At 44.8% G+C, this 25,684-nt stretch overlaps 1 protein-coding gene across 1 annotated transcript in view; it reads left to right on the forward strand.

Moving 5' to 3' along the window:
- Window positions 1–2,527: 2,527 nt before the first annotated feature.
- The window catches only part of CRYBG3 (crystallin beta-gamma domain containing 3), a 273,103-nt gene continuing 249,946 nt past the window's right edge, over window positions 2,528–25,684 (forward strand). The window contains exon 1 of the mRNA XM_069760996.1: window positions 2,528–3,214. Coding sequence (XP_069617097.1) covers window positions 2,784–3,214 — 431 coding nt within the window. The 5' untranslated portion in view covers window positions 2,528–2,783. The remainder of the gene's footprint in view (window positions 3,215–25,684) is intronic.

A 25,684-nucleotide genomic window follows, 5' to 3' on the forward strand; every position in this document is an offset into this window, starting at 1 on the left:
GTCAAATAGCCCTTACACAGCCTGGAGGTGTGTTTGTGGTCACTGTCCTGTTGAAAAATAAATGATGATCCAACTAAACACAAACCAGATCGAATAGCATGCCGCTGCAAGATGCTGTGGTAGCCATGCTGGTTCAGTATGCCTTCAATTTTGAATAAATCCCCAACAGTGTCACCAGCAAAGCACCCCCACACCATCACACCTCCTCCTCCATGCTTCACGATGGGAACCAGGCATGTAGAGTCCATCCATTCAACTTTTCTGCGTCGCACAAAGACACGGTGGTTGGAACCAAAGATCTCAAATTTGGACTCATGAGACCAAAGCACAGATTTCCACAGGTCTAATGTCCATTCCTTGTGTTCTTTAGCCCAAACAAGTCTCTTCTGCTTGTTGCCTGTCCTTAGCAGTGGTTTCCTAGCAGCTATTTTTCCATGAAGGCCTGCTGCACAAAGTCTCCTCTTAACAGTTGTTGTAGAGATGTGTCTGCTGCTAGAACTCTGTGTGTCATTGACCTGGTCTCTAATCTGAGCTGCTGTTAACCTGCGGTTTCTGAGGCTGGTGACTCGAATAAACTTATCCTCAGAAGCAGAGGTGACTCTTGGTCTTCCTTTCCTGGGGCGGTCCTCATGTGAGCCAGTTTCTTTGTAGCGCTTGATGGTTTTTGCAACTGCACTTGGGGACACTTTCAAAGTTTTCCCAATTTTTCAGACTGACTGACCTTCATTTCTTAAAGTAATGATGGTCACTCGATTTTCTTTACTTAGCTGCTTTTTTCTTGCCATAATACAAATTCTAAGAGTCTATTCAGTAGGACTATCAGCTGTGTATCCACCAGACTTCTGCTCAACACAACTGATGGTCCCAACCCCATTTATAAGGCAAGAAATCCCACTTATTAAACCTGACAGGGCACACCTGTGAAGTGAAAACCATTCCCGGTGACTACCTCTTGAAGCTCATCAAGAGAATGCCAAGAGTTTGCAAAGCAGTCATCAAAGCAAAAGGTGGCTACTTTGAAGAACCTAGAATATAAGACATATTTTCAGTTGTTTCACACTTTTTTTTGTTAAGTATATAATTCCACATGTGTTAATTCATAGTTTTGATTCCTTCAGTGTGAATTTACAATTTTCATAGTCATGAAAATACAGAAAAATCTTTAAATGAGAAGGTGTGTCCAAACTTTTGGTCTGTACTTTATATGCAAATGAGGCTAAAGGACTATGGTAGATTTGAAGCCTCTGTCACTCCAGCTCTATTCTCTGCTCAGCTCTGCCTCCTCCTGCTTGACTGATAACTCCTTTGCGTGCAGTTACACAGGTTGTCAGACAAGCAGGAGGCGGCGGCGCTGGGCTGGGACAGAGGTGGAGTAAAAAGTACGATCCAGCTCACCCTGATTGTATTTGTCAGCAATCCTCAGCATGGATAGAAAAACACTCCTGCCCGATGTAATCCGAAAAATGTCTGGATTTTTCTCTTTTCTAAATAGAGTTGGAATGACAGAGGCTTCAGATCTGCCCTAGCTCTTCAGCCTCATGGCATATCAGTTCAAACGCTGATTTCTCCGTAGGGGGCGGACCGGCCATGTAATATTGTTGGACTTATTGTTTAAAGAGCTACATGTGAATGTTAATAGTTTGCGGTGTGTAATCCTGCTGACCGATTCCCATTAATGTCAGCATAAAAGATGGCAAATAATAGTTGGGGAGGCTTAGGGCAGGTTTTATTGTCACATGTCAGTGGACTTGTATTGGGGTGAAAGATTTGGTATATAGGTAGCGGCCGCACCTTGATCCATATGCCTGAATGAATTATTAGAGATATCAGTATGCAGGACATAAACTTTCTGTATTAATGGCACACAAGTGTCCACGAAGATACACTGACTCGTGCGAGTTTTAATATGCATGTTTCCTTTAGTAGTATCAACAAATGTTAATATTTAGGTCTTTAGTTAAGGGATTAGTTGCCTTTTGACAAATTGTTAGTTCTATTTGTTACCCTACGCTGACCTTGGACAGCAATTCGTGTGTTAATACAAGAGGTGTATAGCACTGTGGAATATGTTGGTGCTATATATAAAAAAGAAGAAAGCGTTAGTAATGACAATTTGTGATCAGCATGATTTTGTACTAAGTGTTAAAATGTAGAAAAAAAAACTACAATAAATCAAAAATGTACATAAACAATCTTCAGTGTAACAGCAGGAAACAACAAAAGTAACAAACGAGACATAATGCAAACTAGCAAAAGTTGAAAACAAAGCAAAAAAACATTACAAAAGGAATGTGCAGTGAATGACAAGCATGTCAAGTCCGCACACACTGTCTGCAGACAGCAGCTGGGGGGTCCTGCACTGGCACTAGCCCCTCACAACTGCTACACCCCCTCCATTATTTGGGTACAAGCAGTGAGTCACTGAGTGGTCTCCTCACACTTTCCCCAGCAGGCAGCCCATAGCACACAGCTGCAGGCTGCACCTCCTCCCTGTATGTGTATAGGGCAGGGCCAAGGAGCAGGCTGCAGAGGAGGAGGACAGCCCTGGGAGTGTTGTGTTATTAGTCCCTCTCCTCCCTGCCAGGTCACATCTCAGGCTCCTTGCTTGTTCCTGGTGAAGAAGCATGGTGTGACTCCTGGATCCTTCACTCCTGTGAGCATCTACTGCAACCTGCAAACTTTTGTAAAAGTTTGACTGCAAGCCACCAGGACTAGTGACAGCTCAGACCCTATGTCACTCCTTCTAGTCAGCACATTGGGAAGTCCTCGTTGATCTCCAGGACATGAGCACTCGCAGGAGAGCAGGCACCTGGCAGGACGAAGTAGCTAGGAGCTTCTCCAGACTCTTTTCCAGGTCATCATCCCAGGAGAAAGAGGAGGAAAGTAGTAAAGATCCAGGTGAGGAACAGGACAAAGGTGACAGGAGCTTGTCCAGGCTTTTCTTCAGAAGTTCATCCCAGGAGAAGAAGGATGGAAATGACAGGGCAGAGCATGGAGAGGAGCAGGAGAGAAGTCACAGCCCATCCAGACTCTTCTTCAGGAGGGTAGCCCAGGAGGGCAAGGGGGTCAATGACAACGCCTCCCCTGCCAAGGGGAATAAAGAGGAGCAAGACAGGTCCAAGAACCTCTCAAGGCTCATCACCAAGACATCTTCTCAGGAAAAGGATGAGGAGAATGACAGCTCTAGGGGTGCAACAGAGGAGGACCAGAGCAGGTACAACTTCTTTGTAATGTATTTATTTCCATTACTCATTACTGTTTATTATATCATTTCCATGGTTATTATAATTGATGTTGCTATAATTACATTATTATTTCCAGCATTGGTAATTTTTGACACATGATGTTCTTCATTGTCCTATACTAATTATTTTGATCATGTCTAATATAGTAAATCTATTAATATGGGATGACGGCGCCAGGATCTCTTGTCCCAGGTGGTCAGGAGTGTAATGCAGTCAGGTGGCTTATTTCTTATCTTTGGGGTCCCTGATCCTCTATGTACCCTGCTGTTTCTGCAGTGTGATGCATTGGTTGCGATCCTACAGTCATTTAGGAGGAAATGACTGAAATAGCAATTCTCCATGACTAGAATCTGTTCTGTATCGATTTTGGATAAATGGAGATTGTAGGACGACAAGAGGGGATTTAACTCCTCCTGTCGCTGCCCTGGGTAAACATAGGCGGCCTGTGTCATGTCGCCCGCTGATTCACGGGACGTTTTCCATAGGAGGTTGTACATTAATATTACTGGAACGCTCCCACAATTGTGCCGTGAAATAAAACATAAGATTATTAGATTTTTTTCTTGTGTAAAGTGACCGTGATGAGTCCGATATTTCCTCAGTGGTGTCAGGAACTATCCAGTGATCAGGAATTGTTTCTAAACTCTGGGGAATAAAAGTTTTGGACCCATCAGATAAAGTTAGGGCTCATTGAGATGTCCGTTTTCCCACGTACGTGTACTCTGTGTTTTTCACGGATAGAACGCATAGCCATTATAGTTTATGGCACTGTTCGCATGTCCGTGTTTTTTTTGTGCACTAAAACATGTTAAATCTATGATCACAGTCGTGGATCAAGCTCACCAATGCAAATCTATGGACCTGTTAAAAAAAAGAAATGAAATGGACTTGGATGAAGTCTGTTGGTAGAAAAAGCTTGAGAAACCTCAATCTTTATTTTATGCTTTGGAGAAAAACTGATCAAAATCAGTGTTGAAAATTAGACAGCTTTTTACTCATGAGAAAATCACTGGCGTCAGAATGAGGCCTTATATTGTGTCAGCAGAAACTTTACAATTGAATTGCATGTTCCCTGAAGTGATGTTTTTTTGGTGGATTCTAATTAAATTTGCTTAAAAATCCATTTTTACAAAAGGTTTCACACTGTGTATTGCAATGTGAAAATCTGCAACGTAAATTGGCGTGCTGCCGAATTCCTCATTACAGGTCAATTTCCGTGGCAGATTTTTGTGGCTGATATTTAATAAATTATTTTCTGCTTCACTGCTATTGGAAATTATTGTTGATTTTCCATCTGGAAGTCTAAGAAAAAGGGTCTTCAAAATATTTGCCGTGTGTGAACCTACATGAATATGGCTGAAAAAGGCAGCACGATGGCTCAGTGGTTAGCAGTCTTTGAGTCCTGGGTTCAAATCCCACCAACAAGGACAACATCTGCAAGGAGTTTGCATGTTTTTCACTCAGTTTCTGCTCTAAAAACTCAGCAAAAGACTCCATTCATAGATTATTTAGTGCAATGCAATTTTGACATCAGTTTTACATTTTAGCTATACTTATAGAAAATCATGAATGAAAAAAAGAAATTTAATTAAGAATAGAGATCCCTACTTTCGTAGTTTTTTTTATTACACTAACCCATTTATTTGGCAACCATGAAGGTAGGGAGTAGAACCATAACTTGGAAGTTACTGGCTATGGATGTGGATTCGGTTACTGAGGGCTCATTCACAAGACGGTATGGTCAGTCCGAGTGCTGTCCGCAGAAAAAAACGGGCATTACTCCGACCAATGCTATTCAGTGAAGCAGTGCAGATGAGCGTTTTTTATTTTTCTTTCACTGACCAAATCCGCATGTGGAAAAAAAGAAAAATCGCAGCCTTCACAACTGAAATGTGTTTGATGAGACTCACTCATTTAAGTCTATAGTTGGATGCGATACGGAGCCGCAGTGTAGCATCCGATACATTGCACATCAGTAACAAAGAAAGTTGTAAATGATCACATAAATTATTAATTGCCGGGAAAAAAAACTGATTGCAAACGGATGACAATTGAGATTAAAAAATCATATTTTTTTTAATACGGTCATGTGAACGAGACATCATGAGGGTCATGATGGCGAATAGTGATTGATTTCATGCAATGTTAGATTTGAACGGTGGAAGACTTGCTTTTAGAGGAGCGTACGATTAATCATGGAGGCATCATGGACTGCACAAAACTCGGCCATAATATGAACCTGTGAAGACTTCTTGTGGAGATCTACAGGACCCATGCACATTGTATTAGACTTAAAAGAGAACCTTTTACTCTTTTATTCTTTTTTAATTTAAGATGAGAATCTCCCTCCATTGTTCCACTGAGTCTGGAATAGTTTTTATTTTTCTTCTTTGCCCCTTTGTTCCAAAGTTATGCCTTCTGGTAGTAAAGGTGCAAATTTTCCCGCCAATTAACTGGGTGTGTACAGAACTTCTCTGTGGGCGTTTCCTTTTTCTCCTCTGCCAGTAAATAACCAATCAAAACACAGAGTCGCTCACGGAGAAGTTCTGTCATACACACCCAGTTGGTTGAAGGGAAAAATTGCACTGTTATTACCGGAGAATAGTGATGAGTGAATATGTTCAGTGCTAACCGAGTGTCTTCGGATAATATGTTCGAGTCCCTGAAGATGCATGTTTTGCAGCTGTTCGACAGCTGCCACACTTGCAGTCCCTGCCTGTTTGTTAGACAATCCATGCATATGTTGTGGCTGTCGAACAGTCACGAGACATGCAGCCACGGGGACTTGAACATATTATCCGAAGACACTCGGATAACACCTTATCCGAGCACGTTCATTCAGCACTACCAGAGACTATAACTTTGGAGCAAAGGGACACAAGAAGAAAAATAAAAACTTTTACAGAATCAGTGGAACAGTGGTAATTGAGGAAGTACTATGTTTAAAAAAAACATCATTTTAAAGTTCCTCTTTAATTCTGCCTTCCATTTATGTGTGCAGAGAGGCTTTAAAGGGAACCTGTCACCCCCAAAATGGAAGGTGAGCTAAGCCCACCAGCACAGGGGCTTATCTACAGCATTCTGTAATGCTGTAGATAAGCCCCCGATGTATCCTGAAAGATGAGAAAAAGAGGTTAGATTATACTCACCTGGGCGGGCGGTCCGATCCGATGGACGTCGTGGTCCGGTTCGGGGCCTCCCATCTTCTTACGATGACGTCCTCTTCTTGTCTTCATGCCGCAGCTTCGGCGCAGGCGTACTTTGTCTGCAAAGTACTGCAGCGCGCAGGCGCCGGGCCTCTCTGACCTTTCCGGCGTCTGCGCACTGCAATACTTTGCTCTACCCTCAACAGGGCAGACAAAGTACGCCGGAGCCGGAGCCGCAGCGTGAAGACAAGAAGAGGACGTCATCTGATAAAGATAGGAGGCCCCGGACTGGACCGCGACACCCATCGGACCGGGACCGCCCCTTGGTGAGTATAATCTAACCTCTTTTTCTCATCTTTTAGGATAAATCGGGGGCTTATATACAGCATTACAGAATGCTGTAGATAATCCCCTGATGCGGGTGGGCTTAGCTCACCTTCGGTTTTGGGGGTGACAGGTTCCCTTTAAAGCCATTTTAGGCTGGGAGCACATGATCCGGAAATGGCAGCACTTTGTACGCAGAGCATGTCTGCTGTGTCCAAAGTGCTGCCGGCTATTGAACGCAGGTGAATCCGCATGTATTCACTGAACCGTGCAGAATAATCGCGTCCAATACATTGTATCGGTGAAATTTATCTTGCTTAGACTCACCTCTCCACAAGATACATAGACATGCTACGGTCTGGAGAGACGCACCGCTTGTCCGTGTCCGCAGGTGAGCCACGGGCGTCTGTGGGCACATAGAGGGCATGGGCTTTCTTGAAATCCAATCCACTATGCTGTAACATCTGGACGCTGCGGGTTGGACGCTGCACAAGTACGCAGCATCAAACCTGCAGAGTTTCCTGATTGTCTGCACATACCCTCAGACGTCGTCCACTTGGAACGTAAAAAAATACACAACCGAACCGTTGCTTGTCTGACCTGTGTGAACATACACAAAGGTCACAGGATCTGGACGAAGGTGTGAGCCCCACACCTCTCTTGCAACTCTACTGAACGGCATCCATCATGTGCTATACATTGTACTGGCACGCTGTGTGGCGTACCGTAGGGGTCTACATATAAACTAGACAGCTAACATGCCTTAGCACGAATGGCCATAAAGCTATACAGAGCCCGATTGAGTACACTGCAGGCTGTACAGTGAGCTTTTAATTAGCGCATGCTGTGATCCGACAGTCTGCCAGCTCTGGGTCTCAGTATGGTGCCATGACTCATCCCGGAGGTCTTGAGTCACTTGTACATGGACATCAGAAAGGAGAAGTGGGCTGTGGTAATAATGTGTTTAAATCTCAAGTCTACTCTGCATATGAGACCTATATAATATTTATCACCTATAAAAAAAATAAAACAAGTTGTGAAGATCTGCAGCCATCTCTTATGACATTTAGACATGTCAATGCCTTTTAACGAACTCCGATTGACATTAACAAGTGCTCATTAACCGGCCTGTTACACCGGCCGACGTGCAATCATTACTAAGGTATTCTGTTATCGGCAGCCCATCTCCTGCTTACACTGGTAATGCCAGTAACAATGATAATTTTTGCAAGTATAAAATTATTCGATCAGCCGATGAACTATCTTTCTTATGGTTTACTGCTTGAATGGAACGGCAGTCAAGTATATGCAGCGCTGCTCCATTTAACCTGTAGGGCAGTGCCAGAGGAAACGGAGTGTATGCTCGACCACCACTCCATCCAAATGGAGCTCAGGACCCCAGCTCTCATTATTAGGAGGGTTCCTAGTAGATAGTAGCTAAGTGTCAATCTTGGGCCAATCCCTTTAAGGAGCTATAGTTACGGTTCATTTCTAGTTATTCTACCTTTGTACAAATGTTTGCACCCTGCTGTTACAGCACTGCGCAGGAGCCCTACCACAGCGGGATTACATCCCAGCCTGTGAGATCAAAAAAGCCTTCTCTAAATCTGTACAGGGTCAGATCTTGTCCTTGGCTTGGATTCAACACTGAATAATGAAGTGGCCGCCTGCACGGCCTGGATCTAAGTGATAAGATTTATTGTTTTATATCAATAAAGGTATTTCAAGTGTTCACAAGGAGCTCCTAACTAAGATATGCTGATACATTTGGAAGACCTTATAATTGTGTGGATCTTCTCAAACATTGACTTTTTGTGCTCCGTTCAAGACAACATCAACTCTTTATAACTTAAAGGGGGATTCCTCTACCATGATATTGATGACCTATCTTTAGATGGGTCATCAATATTAGATTATTGGGGGCCTGAGGCTCAATGTACATTAGACTAATATTGGCTGAACCCGCTGATATCAATGGGTTTGGCCAACAGTCTAATGGCCTCCCAACTCTACCAAAATAGATGTTGTCGGAGGAGTCAAAGATCTGGCATGTCTGATTTCAGACTGCAAATCCTTTTGTTTTCTAAAAGTAATTGTCACTAGAAAATTCTCTGTCATGGAGAACACATGAGCACTTTACAGACTGAGCTCTCCTGTCTATGGCGGAGTTGGGAGAGATAGCGGTCGGCCGAATGATCAGCTAAACAATTGGATGAACCATAGTTTGCCGACAGTTGGCTGAGAGTTATCTGAAATCTATGGGAGACTTAACAGTGGACTTGTTTAGACTTCTTTAGCTCATCAGTAGATAAGTTGTCTACAGACAGCACGCAGACAGAATATTCCATGGCGCTAGTATTCACAAGTCTGTTTTTGTCTTTTTGCAGACCAATAGTACTCAGAAAGTTTGCATCGACCCGTCCAACATTTGGGAAACCCTTTCTTGGGATGCCTTCCAATTAATTTAGCCAAGGCTAGGTGCAGATTGCATCAAGGTTTTTCCTGACATATACTGTAACATCACTATAGGCGACCATTCACCAGGCAGGAGGCCAAAATTGTGTCATAACCAGTCACTGGATCATCCAGTCCCGCCATTCTGTTTCTTTTCTAGAGGACTTTTGGCGTATCAAAGGACTGCCGGGGTAATAGAGGACTGCCTGGGTAGCCGAGGACTGCCGAGTTAGCAGAGGACTGCCGGGTTACCAGATGACTGCCGAGTTAATAGAGGCCTGCCGGGGTAGCAGAGGATTTCTGGGTTAGCAGAGGACTGCCTGTTTAGCAGAGGACTGCTGAGTTAGCAGAGGACTGCCGAGTTAGCAGAGGACTGCCGGGTTAGCAGAGGACTGCCGGGTTAGCAGAGGACTGCCGAGGTAGCAGAAGACTACCGAGGTAGCAGAGGATTGCCGGGATAACAGATGACTGCCAGGGTAGCAGAGGACTGCCGGGGTAGCAGGGGACTGCTGGGTTAGCAGTGGACTGCCTGTTTAGCAGAGGACTGCTGACTTAGCAGAGGACTGCTGGGTTAGCCTAGTACTGCCAGGTTAGCCGAGGACTGCCAAGGTAGCAGAGGACTGCCGGGGTAGCAGATGACAGCTGGGTTAGCAGAGGACTGCTGGGTTAGCACAGGACTGCCGAGGTAGCAGAGGACTGCCGGGGTAGCAGATGACTGCCGGGGTAGCAGAGGGCTGTGAGGTAGCAGAGGACTGCACTTGGTTATCATTGCCAGTAGCATAGACATACATTCAATAGAGTAATGACGTGTACACACTAGGCCACCGCTCCATTCTAACAGGACATTTTAAAGCCCTTTCTAGGGATTGGTGGAAGTTACAGCTGTTGGACCCCCAGCAATCATCAAGTTGGAATAAGCCCTTTAAAGTGATCGATTCTGATAATATATAATATATTTCTACTTGTTTTATTAGCTTCTATTATTGTTTTTTTCCAATACATTTTATTGATTTTGTAATCATTACAATATCTTCAAGTTATACACATTCTTGAAAGAACAATCTTTTATATCAACTGGGCATTCTATTATTGTTTTGTTTTTTCTTCATTTGTTTGTAGGTTTCCCAGAGGATAAATAGGATCCATTGCTAGATTTAATTTTATAAACTACAGTTATTTTTATATCCCTTTTAGATTTAATATAGCAAATATATATTCTCCATCCTCTACACCAGGGGTCCCCAATCTCTGGCTGTGGAGCCACATGTGGCACGTGAAACCATGTTGTGTTGCTCACGGCTGTTTGACATCTTGGTGCCTTAGCTAGCAGCTATGAGGAGAAGGTCTTCAGGTGGTGACCTACGTGTGTGGCCCTGCACGGAATAGCAGATCTGGTCATGTGTATACTGGTGAGGAGGGAGGATCAACAGAGATAGAATGATACTCCCAGTTAGCGGAGTGATGGAAGCTGGGTGTGATGGTGTCGTGAGTGTTCATGATGCAAGAATACCCAAAGGGAGTAAAACAGTATACAGCCTATGTGTGGGGGGAGGGGCACAATATTTTCTGTGCGGAGGCTTCAGCTGTCATTATATTGGGGTCTTGGTATCACTGTGGTGTAAGTTGGAGGGGTCCTGCTTAATGTGGCTTGCAACATTTATCAGAGCTGAATATGACTCTTAAGGTAGGAAAGGTTGGGGACCAATGAGCTACATGATGGATTTGATATGTTATGGCTGGACAGACCCTTTAACAACCCATCCGTAGCATGTATTAGGCCAGGGTCACACTTGCGAGTGCAATGCGAGAAACTCACACATCAAGTCCCGTCACTGCCGCCGGCACTCGGGACCGGACTGTTCAGCTGCATAGAAATACATGCATACGCAGTGCCGGGACTTGATGTGAGAGACTCGGACTACATTCCCACGATGAGTTTTTGATGCTGCATATTTTTGCTGTGAAGGAATATAAACCAGCTCACCCGTGATGCATAAGCTGAATTTCGGGAGCACGGACCCGCTGTGTCCAGGCGTATAGGATCCAAAAGAAGAAAATGTCCAGCCTCACCGAATCCGTGAAAAAAAGTTTTCTTTATTCACAGACTTAAACATGGAGGATACAAACTTCAGCCCAAACCATATGGGTGCGAATCTCAACGCGTTTCTGGAGACTAAGCTCCCTTAATCATGAACTTTAGCTGTGCCAAAAACAAAATAGTATTACAGTTCCAACAAAGTGGATGGGATTTATACAAATCTCCTGTTCACTGTGCTTTTATGTTACTCTGCGTAAACTGGCTTGTGGTGAATATTTCAAATCAGCAGCATGTTCATTTCTCTTGCTGATTTGCAGAGTTTTTTTGTGCAGATTTTCCCTATAGACTTGCATTAAATGGAAAAAATCTGTAGGTAAAAAATGTAATGCATTTTTAGTGCGTTTCCGCATAAAGCCACGTTCACACGTTCAGTATTTGGTCAGTATTTTACACTAGATGGTGGCCCGGTTCTAACGCATCGGGTATTCTAGAATATGCATGTCCACGTAGTATATTGCCCTGTGATGTAGTATATTGCCCTGTGATGTAGTATATTGCCCAGCTACGTAGTATATTGCCCAGCTACGTAGTATATTGCCCAGCTACGTAGTATATTGCCCAGCCACGTAGTATATTGCCCAGCCACGTAGTATATTGCCCAGCTACGTAGTATATTGCCCAGTCACGTAGTATATTGCCCAGCTACGTAGTATATTGCCCAGCCACATAGTATATTGCCCAGCCACGTAGTATATTGCCCAGTGACGTAGTATATTGCCCAGCGACGTAGTATATTGCCCAGTGATGTAGTATATTGCCCAGCTACGTAGTATATTGCCCAGCTGCGTAGTATATTGCCCAGCCACGTAGTATATTGCCCAGTCACGTAGTATATTGCCCAGCCACGTAGTATATTGCCCAGCCACGTAGTATATTGCCCAGCTACGTAGTATATTGCCCAGCTACGTAGTATATTGCCCAGCCACGTAGTATATTGCCCAGCTACGTAGTATATTGCCCAGTCACGTAGTATATTGCCCAGTGACGTAGTATATTGCCCAGTCACGTAGTATGTAGCACAGTCGCGTAGTATATTGCCCAGCCACGTAGTATATTGCCCAGCCATGTAGTATATTGCCCAGTCACGTAGTATATTGCCCAGCGACGTAGTATATAGCACAGACACGTAGTATGTTGCCCAGTCACGTAGTATATTGCCCAGTCACGTAGTATACAGCACACAGCCATGTAGTATACAGCACAGAGCCACGTAGTATATTGCCCAGCTATGTAGTATACAGCACAGAGCCACGTAGTATATTGCCCAGCTACGTAGTATATTGCCCAGCCATGTAGTATATAGCACAGCCCACGCAGTTTTCAACAGTGGCCACATAATATATAGCACAGCCCACATAGTATATAACACTGCCTATGTAGTATACAGCACAGAGCCACGCGGTATGTAACACATCCCACGTAGTATACAGCAGTGTGGGCACCATATCCCTGTTAAAAAAAATAATTAAAATAAAAAATAGTTATATACTCACCTCCTGGGATCCAGCGGAGCTCCGGCGATAGGCGCACGGCTGCCACCATCTTCCATTCCTAGGATGCATTGCGAAATTAGCCAGATGACTTAGCGGTCTCGTGAGACCGCTAAGTCTTCTGGGTAATTTCACAATGCATCGCCGGGAACGGAAGATGGCGGCAGGCGTGAGCGACTCAGCAGACAACGGAAGGTGAGTATAGCAGGTTTTTCGTTTTTTATTATTTTTAACATTACATTTTTTACTATTAATGCCGCATAGGCATCATCAATAGTAAAAGGTTGGGGACACACAGGGTTAATAGTGGCGGTAACGGAGTGCGTTACCTGCGGCATAACGCGGTCCGCTACCATCGGCATTAACCCTGTGTCAGCAGTGAGTGGAGGGGAGTATGCGGGCATCGGGCACTGACTGCGGGTAGTAAGGAGCGGCAATTTTCTTCCGGACTGTGCCCGTCTGTCACGCTCACACCCTGACAGGTGGGCGTGAGCTTGGGGGGTTTGTGGCCCCACTGTGCCACAAACCAGACTACCCTGGAAGGGGCGTGACTATGACAGCTGCCTGGGTTTTCACTGGAGCCTCTGATGGTGAGGTCAGGCTTGTGCAGCAGGCAGCTGCCAGGTGCTACTCCAGGGTGGTGTCTGGCTGTGGCTGCTGATCCCACTTGGGAGACAGGAACACCAGGATTGGTGCGGGCATTAGGCAGGACTGGCAGAAGAGCACGGCTGGAACTCAGACGAGTAGGCTGGCAGAGACACGGCAGAGAACACAGGACTGGCTAGGACAGCAGGAACACAGGACTGGCTAGGACAGCAGGAACACAGGACTGGCTAGGACAGCAGGAACACAGGACTGGCTAGGACAGCAGGAACACAGGACTGGAAGGCAGGGCAGGAACGGCAGGACTGGCAGGAACACAGGATTGGGAGATGTGGTATATGAAGGAACAGGTAGGGAGGGACCTGTTCATACTGGAGGTGCAGGTACAGATATGTAGTTTGGAGGAACAGGTAGGGACCTGTTCACACTGGAGGTGCAGGAACAGATATGTAGTTTGGAGGAACAGGTCGGGACCTGTTCACACTGGAGGTGCAGGAACAGATATGTAGTTTGGAGGAACAGTTCGGGACCTGTTCACACTGGAGGTGCAGGAACAGATATGTAGTTTGGAGGAACAGGTCGGGGCCTGTTCACACTGGAGGTGCAGGTACAGATATGTAGTTTGGAGGAACAGGTAGGGACCTGTTCACAGTGGAGGTGCAGGAACAGACATGTAGTTTGGAGGAACAGGTCGGGGCCTGTTCACACTGGAGGTGCAGGAACAGATATGTAGTTTGGAGGAACAGGTAGGGACCTGTTCACACTGGAGGTGCAGGAACAGATATGTAGTTTGGAGGAACAGGTAGGGACCTGTTCACACTGGAGGTGCAGGAACAGATATGTAGTTTGGAGGAACAGGTCGGGACCTGTTCACACTGGAGGTGCAGGAACAGATATGTAGTTTGGAGGAACAGGTCGGGGCCTGTTCACACTGGAGGTGCAGGTACAGATATGTAGTTTGGAGGAACAGGTAGAGACCTGTTCACACTGGAGGTGCAGGAACAGATATGTAGTTTGGAGGAACAGGTCGGGGCCTGTTCACACTGGAGGTGCAGGAACAGATATGTAGTTTGGAGGAACAGGTAGGGACCTGTTCACACTGGAGGTGCAGGAACAGATATGTAGTTTGGAGGAACAGGTCGGGGCCTGTTCACACTGGAGGTGCAGGAACAGATATGTAGTTTGGAGGAACAGGTAGGGACCTGTTCACACTGGAGGTGCAGGAACAGATAAGAAATATGAAGGAACAGGTAGAAAGGAATGAGGTATGAAGAAACAGGTAGGGACCTGTTCACACAGGAGAGGAGCGCAAGACTGCAGATAGGAGTGGAAAAGCAGCAAGAGATAGCGTAGCAACAAAAGCTGAGCAGAGCCACAAAGAATGTGGAGAGAAGCTGCAGCAAGAGATACTGCAGAAGCTAAGCAGAGTGGAACCGCAAGGATTGCAGAGAGGAACTGCAGCAAGAGGTCTCTGCAGCAACAGGAGCGGATCAGAGTAGAACGGAGCAGAACCGCAGGAGTGCAGAGCAGCGCTAAAGCTACCAAGATACAGAGCAGGCAGAGCCGCAAGAGTGCGGAGTGTAAGCAGACTGAGAACACAAGGAAAGACACAGCAGGGAAGGAAGCCACAGACAAGGAGACAGAGATAAGACTAAGTACAGACAAGGCAAAGGAACAAGACACAAGGACAAAAGACACAGGGACAAAGACACAGGGACCAGGATATTCTGCCTCCTGGAGGGCGGACTACAAGATCAAGGCAATAGCACAGAGAAAAGCCTCCAGCGAGGGAGAAACTCAGAGCAGGACCTGGCAAACTCAGAAGCAAGAAACAAACTGAGCTAACACATTGCACAGGCCCAGACCACAGGGTGGAGTTGCACTATATACAGGAGGCCTCTTGATAATTGGTCAGGAACTGATTAGACAGATGCACCTGATTCCTATAAGAACCAGAGAGTTCAGGCGCCGGCCCCCTATACACATAGCCATGAGGCATGCAGAGAGCAGAGACACAGAACATGGAGCTGGCATGAAACAGAAACCACATCATGGCCTGGAGCAGTGGGTAAGATTGTGTGAGAGATGTGAGGCCATGCCGTGATGCCAGCAGAGTTGTTACACCGTCGATGATTGGTCGTGGCTGTTTTGCCGCGACCAATCAGCAACTTGGATTTCCATGACAGACAGAGGCCGCGACCAATGAATATCTGTGACAGACAGACAGAAAGACAGACAGAAAGACGGAAGTGACCCTTAGACAATTATATAGTAGATCAGTATTTGTAAGCCAAAACCAGGAGTGGGTGATAAATACAGAAGTGGTGCATATGTTTCTATTATACTTTTCCTCTAATTGTTCCACTCCTGGTTTTGGCTTACAAATACTGAGGTAAAATACTGACCAAATACTGCTAGTGTGAACGTGGCCTAAGGAGACAAGTGTTGCAGCGTCAAAAACGCAATCAAAATGCTTGTTAAAAATGCAGCAGCAACAACAAAAAAAAAAATTTAAATAATAGGTGCAGGAATACTGCAGCCTCAAAAACTCACCAAAAGTTTATTGTGGGAACGCAGTCTGGCCCTTTCCATGAGAGCGCCGCAGGGCACAAGAAAGCTTCCAAGCTTGAAGACCCAATCGACTTGAACGCCATCTCTTATTTCCTTGCGTTAAGAGATGAAACTCGTAATTTTCTCGCTCTACCCGGATTCATATAATGCTAATAATAATATAACTTCATAGGATTACGCGGTCAGTCTGACATGGATTGTCATAGTAAGCACACCAGCCTCCTCAGGCCTAGCAGATCCATTTAATAATGTGCGCAGTTTGCGTTGTTACATCTGGTGACAGAGCCACTTTGAATTGCTCTTCAGATCCATTTTACATTGCAGTAGTCGTGCTTCTTTTCTCTCCAAATATGCACATTAATTTCCAGACATTTTAACTATATACTGAATTCCTGATGAAAAGCTGAGATTTAAGCCAGAAGTTCCCATCTGCAGCTAAAAACAAGCAGGCGGATATACCTCGCTCGGAGGAGACAGAGCTCTGGGCACAGAGCTGTCTGTCATCATCAATTACTCCGCATGACATGGCGCAACCGGCTCGCTTATATAATATACTGTACGAGGGGAGGAGGTTAGCGACATGTAAGATAATAAAGGATCAATTTTTCTAACGTTCATTTTTATTAATCTGAACTGTGCCATAAGCTTGGGACATGCATGAAGATAAACAAATTCCACCGTATGCTCTTGGCATCACTAGGACACATTGAAAGCCAGGGAAGATTTTGGCTCTTCTGCTCCCTTATATACAAACAACAAAAAAATCATTAGTAAAAAAAATTCACACAAAAATATAATTTCACATTGTACTTCTCAAGTTTAAATATATAAAACCAGGCAATAAACCATACACACAAGTATATAAATGAGTGACTTCAGCATACTTGAAAAATATGTCCAAGTCCCCGCGGTTGCATGTCTCGCGGCTGTTCGACAGCCACAACACATGCAGATATTGCCTGTTTGTTAGACAATCCCTGCATGTGTGGTGGATATCTAACAGCCGTGAGACACGCAGACGCGGGTACTCGGACATATTTTTCGAGCACGCTGGAGACACTCGGCTAGTACCAGAGCATGCTCAGATAACACCTTATCCGACCACGTTCGCTCATCACCAGGGAGCACGGCACGTAGAGCTCTGATGTTCTTGGCACAGCCTGTAACGTCTGCGGAGCTGGAATCCTGGTGCAGGGTGAACGGGCTGTGGGTGTTTTCTGGCTAATAATAGTAATTCATGGTTGTAAAGCTCCAGCCGGGCAGAATCTGCTTAAAAATAGCAAAGAAGAGCTCAAATAGCAATAATTAACAGGAGCTAATCACAGGGCACGGAGGTTGATAAAACATATTGTACCGCGGCCGAGAAAAGGTGGCATTTAGCTAATTAGAGGAAAATATCATCATCTGGAGAATACCATGAATGGAAGGACGTGTCTTAGGCTTCCTGTGTTTGACGGTCAGCGACGGATCCTGAGTCCATAGGCTTCCAGTATAGACAACGACGGCCAGCGCAGGACCCGTCGCTGAGCGATTTTCCGACGTGCAGAAAAAACGTTCCTCTGAATATTTTCTCCACCAGACGGACCGCTATTTTCCGACGGATCCAGTGCACGACGGAGGAAACAGAAGGCCATCCGTCACAATCCGTCGCTAATGGAAGTCTATGTGAAAAGACAGGATCCTGCAGAAAAATTTGCAGGATCCTGTTTTTTCAAAAATCGACAGATTTCGACGAGAGGAAAAAGACAGAAGTGTGAAAGAGGCCTTACCTGGTGAAGCTGCCACTTGTAGGAGATGTTAATCCTGAGGTAAAAGCTCCTCTACAAGTGTTTGATCACTGCCTAGTGCGGCTATTTCTCCGTTACTGAGGTAAAGTACTCTGCCATTTCAGTACATGTACTTTGGTTGTCTCAATACTTTGGATTTGCATTTCCACATACAAAAAAACAAACAAAACCCAAGAAAAAAAGCATATACCCTACAGAAAGTAAATAGTACATGTAGAAACATAAGGTGCTTAGTTAACAATATTTAGATCAAAAAGCATAAAAGCCATCCCAGTGTGACAAGGTGCACCCAGACGGGACGGTCCTGTCTCAACATGACCAACAATTGGCGTACAAGGATTTGTAATGCCTGTTCATTGGATAGTAAGATTATTTATACTGCCATAAAAGTCATTGAATAATTCACCGAAGGGAAAGATATGTGTATGCTACCAAAAGAAAAATAAATCACCGACTAGAGCACCATGTCAATATAAATTTGGATAAAACGTAACTTTTAATAATACATATAATATAAAACAGACAAAACAGACATTCAAACATACGGCCAAAAAGAAGGTACCGTACTTCTGCGGTTCAACTATAATAGAAAAGTGCAAGGTATCTCTAATATCCAACTGTTGATACCCTACCTTACCGCGGAGGTTGGCACCCTAGGACCTGCGCAATGGCGCCCCCGCTCAACATTGACTCTCCCTAATAAGCTCTAATATGCCCTACAGGTGTCAGACAACAGACACAACAATTCAGACAAAAATTCATGCATGGCGAAAAAGGGTCATAGACAGGGCCGGACTGGCCATCTGGCAATTCTGGCAAATGCCAGAAGGGCCTGTCTGATTGTGGGCCACCTTGTCTGCTACATGAACAGAATCGGTGTTCTCAAAACACCCATACTGTTAAGTGTTGTGACGGAGGTATCATTAAGAAATACTGGTAAATCTTGCTTTCCTCCATGCGGAGAAATATTAGTAATATATCCTATCTGGTGCTTGGGGACGGCACAGCATGGGCCTGTGTGATTTCAAATGCCAGGGCTGAATTTCAGCCCCAGTCCGTACCTGGTCATAGAGATGTACTGAGTATATTCAAATTGATGGTATAAGGTGCAAAAACATACATATGCAAAAATTGCACAATCCCCCAAAATGTTTTTACAAATAGATTATCAGAGTATTAATAATCATTGCACCTATTCCCAAAACACACTGCAGAAAATATTGAGCACCGGGTAACTCAAAATCAGCACGCATAAAAAATGAACAAAATTGAAAAAAATAGAAAAATGAAAAAAATAAAAACAATAAAAAACAATATTAAAGTCTCATTAGTAAATAGATATAAACCTGGAAATACCTGCAATGCACCTATGACTTGCCCTACCTAACTGTGGAGGTTGGCACCCTACAACCTGCACTATGGCGCCCTCGATAGTCAACTACTATCCCTAATGCACCCTATTAAATCCTAAAATAATGGGGAAGCTCCAGAGGTACCATAAACAAATGATACTTATACATTAATCAAAAAGTGTTGGGGCAATTAAAAGTATGAACAATTCAATCTATGTCCATTCACCTTCAAAATACCTCACAGTAGTGCAAGACCAACACAAAAATAATGAAAACCTATAAATAATGCAGGTTATACCACCCTATAGCCATTGAGTATACAATTCTCTGAGAATTTCTCTATTGAGAAAAGCCAGATGAGATTATTCGGCACTAGAGCTTTCCGGGGAGAATGGTAGATGAGATGGTAGTCGGTATGGTGAGGTCTTCAGTTGGGTTTCTGTGATAAGTAAAGAACCACCATGCCATGTCATCCCCCCCATAGATTTATTGCAGCTGGACAGTGATATTGTTTTCTAGTGTGAACAAGCTTGGGCGATGTTACGGTGTAGTACTGGCCTCAGGACATATTCACACATGGTAGATTTATTGCAGAAATAAATTTCAAGCTCAAAGATTAATGGAAAATGTTATGAAAGTAGAGAACGCTGAGGATGTGGAAATACGGCGAGGCATGTATGGACCTGCAGTTGTAGATATGCGGCGCTGAACTCCGGAGCGGAGGATGGAGGGACATTTCTCCACACCATCAGAAATTACATGTGAATTTAATTCCTTGTCCCATGGAACTACTGTATAGTGGCACATGGTTGGCTTACAGCCAGTGTTGGACTGAGTTGCCAAGGGCCCACCAGAAACATTGACTTTGGGGGACCCACCAGAAACATTGACTTTGGGGGACCCACCAGTAACATTGACTTTCGGGGACCCAACAGTAACATTGACTTTCGGGGACCCACCAGTAACATTGACTTTGGGGGCCCACCAGTAACACTGACTTTGGGGGGGCCCACTTTTCACCTGCATATACAAAATTAAATTACCCTTGTTCACAATTTTACCTACAGTGCCTTCCGAAAGTATTCGACTCCCTTGAACTTTTCAACCTTTTCCCACATATCAGGCTTCAAACATAAAGATACCAAATGTAAATTTTTTGTGAAGAATCAACAACAAGTGGAACACAATTGTGAAGCTGAACGAAATTTTTTGGTTATTTTACATTTTTGTGGAAATTCAAAAACTGAAAAGTGGGGCGTGCAATATTATTCTGCCCCTTTACTTTCAGTGCAGCAAACTCACTCCAGAAGTTCATTGTGGATCTCTTAATGATCCAATGTTGTCCTAAATGCCTAATGATGATAAATATAATCCACCTGAGTGTAATCAAGTCTCCATATAAATGCACCTGCTCTGTGATAGTCTCAGGGTTCTGTTTGAAGCACAGAGAGCATCATGAAGACCAAGGAACACAACAGGCAGGTCCGTGATACTGTTGTGGAGAAGTTTAAAGCTGGATTTGGATGCAAAATTATTTCCAAAACTTTAAACATCCCAAGGAGCAATGTGCAAGCGATCATATTGAAATGGAAGGAGTACCATACCACTGCAAATCTACCAAGACCTGGCCATTCCTCTAAACTTTCATCTCAAACAAGGAGAAGACTGATCAGAGATGTAGCCAAGAGGCCCATGATCACTCTGAACTACAGAGATCTACAGCTAAGGTGGGTCAGTCTGTCCGTAGGACAACAATCAGCCGTACACTGCACAAATCTGGCCTTTATGGAAGAGTGGCAAGAAGAAAGCAATTTCTCAAAGATATCCATAAAAAGTGTATTTTCAAGTTTGCAACAAGCCACCTGGGAGACACACCAAACATGTGGAAGAAAGTGCTCTGGTCAGATGAAACCAAAATCAATCTTTTTGGCAACAATGTCCAACGATATGTTTGGCATAAAGACAACACAGCTCATCACCCTGAACAAATCATCCCCACTGTCAAACATGGTGATGGCAGCATCATGGTTTGGGCCTGCTTTTCTTCAACAGGGACAGGGAAGATGGTTAAAATTGATGGGAAGATGAATGGAGCCAAATACAGGACCATTTATGAAGACAACCTGTTGGAGTCTGCCAAAGACCTGAGACAGGGACAGAGATTTGTCTTCCAACAAGACAATGATCCCAAACATAAAGCAAAATCTACAACGGAATGGTTCACAAATAAACGTATACAGGTATTAGAATGGCCAAGTCAAAGTCCAGACCTCAATCCTATCGAGAATCTGTGGAAAGAGCTGAAAGCTGCTGTTCACAAACGATCTCCATCAAACCTCACTGAGCTCGAGTTGTTTGCCAAGGAAGAATGGGCAAGAATTTCAGTCTCTCGATGTACAAAACTGATAGAGACATACCCCAAGCGACTTGCAGCTGTAATCGCAGCAAAAGTGGCGCAACAAAGTATTAAGTTAAAGGAGCCGATTAATATTGCACGCCCCACTTTTCAGTTTTTGAATTTCCACAAAAATTTTAAATAACCAATAAATTTAATTCAACTTCACAATTATGTTCCACTTGTTGTTGATTCTTCACCAAAAAATTACATTTGGTATCTTTGTTTTTAGCATGATATGTGGGAAAAGGTTGAAAAGTTCCAGGTAGTCGAAAACTTTCGCAAGGCACTGTATGTTTCTATATAATAATAATCTGGGTAGTTTGGTTACTGAATGATGAGATGCTGCTTTTTCCTGTACAGAATAAGTGAATTATGACAAGTACTGCCCATACAGTTGTATTGGGAGCCCAGATCTGCATAGCGGCCCACCGGGGGATTCCCCTGTTACCCTTTGCCAAACCGCTGGCAAAGCTGTTACAAGATGACGACTGGCGGCATTTTCCTGGAGCGGCTTCTCCTGGGAAATCTTAGTTGCTGTTTAGATTCCGTGTACACCTTGCGTTACATTTTATTTTTTCCATTCAAGCAAGTTGGTATTTAAGGAGACTTAAAAGACACGCAAACAATCAGTGGTTTATTTTAGCTGCAATTCCCGGATCTTTTCCTTCTCCGGCGCACCGTGCTCCTGTAAGAATGTCTATGTCTATACATTGCTGATTAATTGATACTGAACCATCCAGAAATATTCTACCTCTAATCTCATCATGTCCCTGTGCTGTACATGGTGCGGGGGCAGTAGGAGTTCTCCCGTCCTACTAAAATCATAATATCTCAGCCACTTCTTTTCTAAAATGTCTGTGAATATTCCAAGTGTGTATATATAAATAATAAAGTGCATTTGTCACCCAGCTTTCCCAGAGATAGATATACCTAGGAACTGCTGGTTACTTACTGATTCTATGTAGTAGTGCAGCTTTCTAATATTTTGCGTCTTAATTTCTTTTCTTTAGCAAGATCTCTGTTTATGGTCGGTAAATGAGATAATTCTCTGTTACATAAAAAACCTGCAAACTGATATAGAGGTATTCCTGCTTGGTGGATACAGTATATCCAGACCAGGGCAGACAATCTTGATTATTGGCTACAATTTCAGTCTGGGGATGTTTATTAGCAGATTGTTTTTGCAGATATTGGATCTCAGGCGTGAGAAGCAGATCTCTTATTGTAGCCTGGAGTGTTCCCATCCATGTACAGCAAATAAGGAGAAGAAAACAGAGTATATTAAAATATTGAATTAAACTGGAAAATGAAGCCTGGCCTTGTTCACACTCTTTTTTTTTTGCCACGTTTTTTCTGTGTGTTTTTCAAGGATAAAAAATGCTGCACTTTACAGTACTGTGAACGCTGCTTATTTTTCCTGGCAAAGTGTTTTTTTTCCAATCTGCCGAGTGTCAGTTCTTGAATCACTTTTTATCCATTCAAAAGAATGTTGGAAAGTCTCTATTAAAAACTCATGTATATTATTCAGCATTTTCCCTGCTAACACTCTAGGTTTTGGTACAGAAAAAGATGCCGAAAATACTCAGCACATACACATACCTGACACATCAGCGGCAGAGGAAAGTGTGAAAGGGCTCATATAGAGGAGGAGGTTCCACTTTGGTGAGAAGTTCCCATTGTTCTCTTCTTCATATCCTCTTGTCCCCTGAATGTATTTTTACATTTGCATTGGAATCAACGTCCTTCTAATTTCCTTTATGAGGTCTAATTATCCACATGTAGCTAAGAACACACCTCACTTCCTCCATCCATTCCTTTACTCCCTTTCCTTCCCTTGGTCTTCATTCATTCCTTGTGTGTGCACTCCGCCCAAATCCACATACACACTGTAACTAGTAAATGTGAAATTTCATAAACTGCCATTACGATACCTTCTGTATAGTCAGATGTTTTCATTGCACTTCAATATAAAATGATTTGTCTTCTGTTGCCTCTTATAAGAAAATGATACAGTTTGTTAGATGAGTAAATTTGCAAAGTGCATGTAGAAACAAGCAACCTTGCAATTTACTTGTTATTAAAATTTGGTCTTGCACTCCCCAAATCTTTACTGTTTTTATTCTTTCCTGCTTATTGCCAAATGAACAGGCCATCACTGTTATGTAGAGTGGTGCCGAACATGCGCAGTTCTTACAAGCTGTTTGATGCTGAGCTTGTAAGCCCTGCAGTGAAGTTGGCCAGGATCACTGTAGTGTGATGTTAGCTCTTGATCCAGACAGGATCAATCACGCTACAGATGCAAAGCTGCCACATAGAGCAGCAATATAGTGCCCAAAGTTCAGGCCAGCAATATGATGATGCTCCAGGGAAGGGATGGTGCTCCAGGAAAGGGATGGTGCTCCAGAGAAGGGATGGTGCTCCAGGAAAGGGATGGTGCTCCAGAGAAGGGATGGTGCTCCAGGGAAGTGATGATGCTCCAGGAAAGGGATGGTGCTCCAGAGAAGGGATGGTGCTCCAGGGAAGCAATGATGCTCCAGGAAAGCGATGATGCTCCAGGAAAGGGATGGTCCTCCAGGGAAGGGAGGGGGCTCCAGGGAAGTGATGATGCTCAAGGAAAGGGATGGTGCTCCAGGGAAGGGATGGTGCTCCAGGGAAGAAATGGTGCTCCAAGAAAGGGATAGTGCTCCAGAGAAGGGATTGTCCTCCAGGGAAGGGATGATGCTCCAGAGAAGGGATGGTGCTCCAGGGAAGTGATGATGCTCCAGGAAAGCGATGGTGCTCCAGGGAAGTGATGATGCTCCAGTAAAGGGATGGTGCTCCAGAGAAGTAATGGTGCTCCATGAAAGGGATGATACTCCAGAGAAGGGAAGGTGCTCCAGGAAAGGAATGGTGCTCCAAGAAAGGGATAGTGCTCCAGAGAAGGGATGGTCCTCCAGGGAAGTGATGATGCTCCAAAGAAGGGAAGGTGCTCCAGGAAAGGGATAGTGCTCTAGGGAAGGGATGATGCTCCAGGGAAGGGATGGTGCCCCAGGGAAGAGATGGTCCTCCAGGAAAGTGATGATGCTCCAGAGAAGGGAAGGTGCTCCAGGAAAAGGATGGTGCTCCAGGAAAAGGATGATGCTCCAGGGAAGGGATGCTGCTCCAGAGAAGGGATGGTGCTCCAGGGAAGGGATAGTGCTCCAGGGAAGGGATGGTGCTCCAGGGAAGGGAGGGTGCTCCAGGGAAGGGATGATACTCCAGGGAAGGGATGGTGCTTCAGGGAAGGGATGGTGCTCCAGGGAAGGGATGATGCTCCAGGGAAGGGATGATACTCCAGGGAAGGGATGGTGCTCAAGGGAAGAGATGGTGCTCCAGAGAAGTGATGATACTCCAGTGAAGGGATGGTGCTCCAGGGAAGGGTTGGTGCTCAAGGGAAGAGATGCTGCTCCAGGGAAGTAATGATACTCCAGGGAAGGGATGATACTCCAGGGAAGGGATGGTGCTCAAGGGAAGAGATGCTGCTCCAGGGAAGTGATGATACTCCAGGGAAGGGATGATACTCCAGGGAAGGGATGGTGCTCAAGGGAAGAGATGGTGCTCCAGGGAAGTGATGATACTCCAGGGAAGGGATGGTGCTCCAGGGAAGGGATGGTGCTCCAGGGAAGAGATGGTGCTCCAGGTAAGAGATGGTGATCTGGGGAAGTGATGATGCTCCAGAGAAGGGAAGGTGCTCCAGGCAAGGGATTATGCTCCAGGGATGGGATGGTGCTTCAGAGAAGGGATGGTGCTCCAGGGAAGTGATGATGCTCCAGGGAAGGGATAGTGCTCCAGGGAAGGGACTGTGCTTTATTGAAAGGAGGTAGCTCCTGGGAAGGGATGGTGCTCCAGGGAAGGGATGATACTCCAGGGAAGGGAGGGTGCTCCAGGGAAGGGATGATACTCCAGGGAATGGATGGTGCTCCAGGGAAGGGATGATGCTCCAGGGAAGGAATGATGCTTAAGGGAAGGGATGATACTCCAGGGAAGGGATGGTGCTCCAGGGAAGGGATGGTGCTCCAGGGAAGGGATGATACTCCAGGGAATGGATGGTGCTCCAGGGAAGGGATGATGCTCCAGGGAAGGAATGATGCTTAAGGGAAGGGATGATACTCCAGGGAAGGGATGGTGCTCCAGGGAAGGGATGATACTCCAGGGAAGGGATGGTGCACCAGGGAAGGGATGATACTCCAGGGAAGGG

This window comes from Ranitomeya imitator, chromosome 3 (assembly GCF_032444005.1).
Source record: "Ranitomeya imitator isolate aRanImi1 chromosome 3, aRanImi1.pri, whole genome shotgun sequence".
Classification (NCBI taxonomy): Eukaryota; Metazoa; Chordata; class Amphibia; order Anura; family Dendrobatidae; genus Ranitomeya; species Ranitomeya imitator.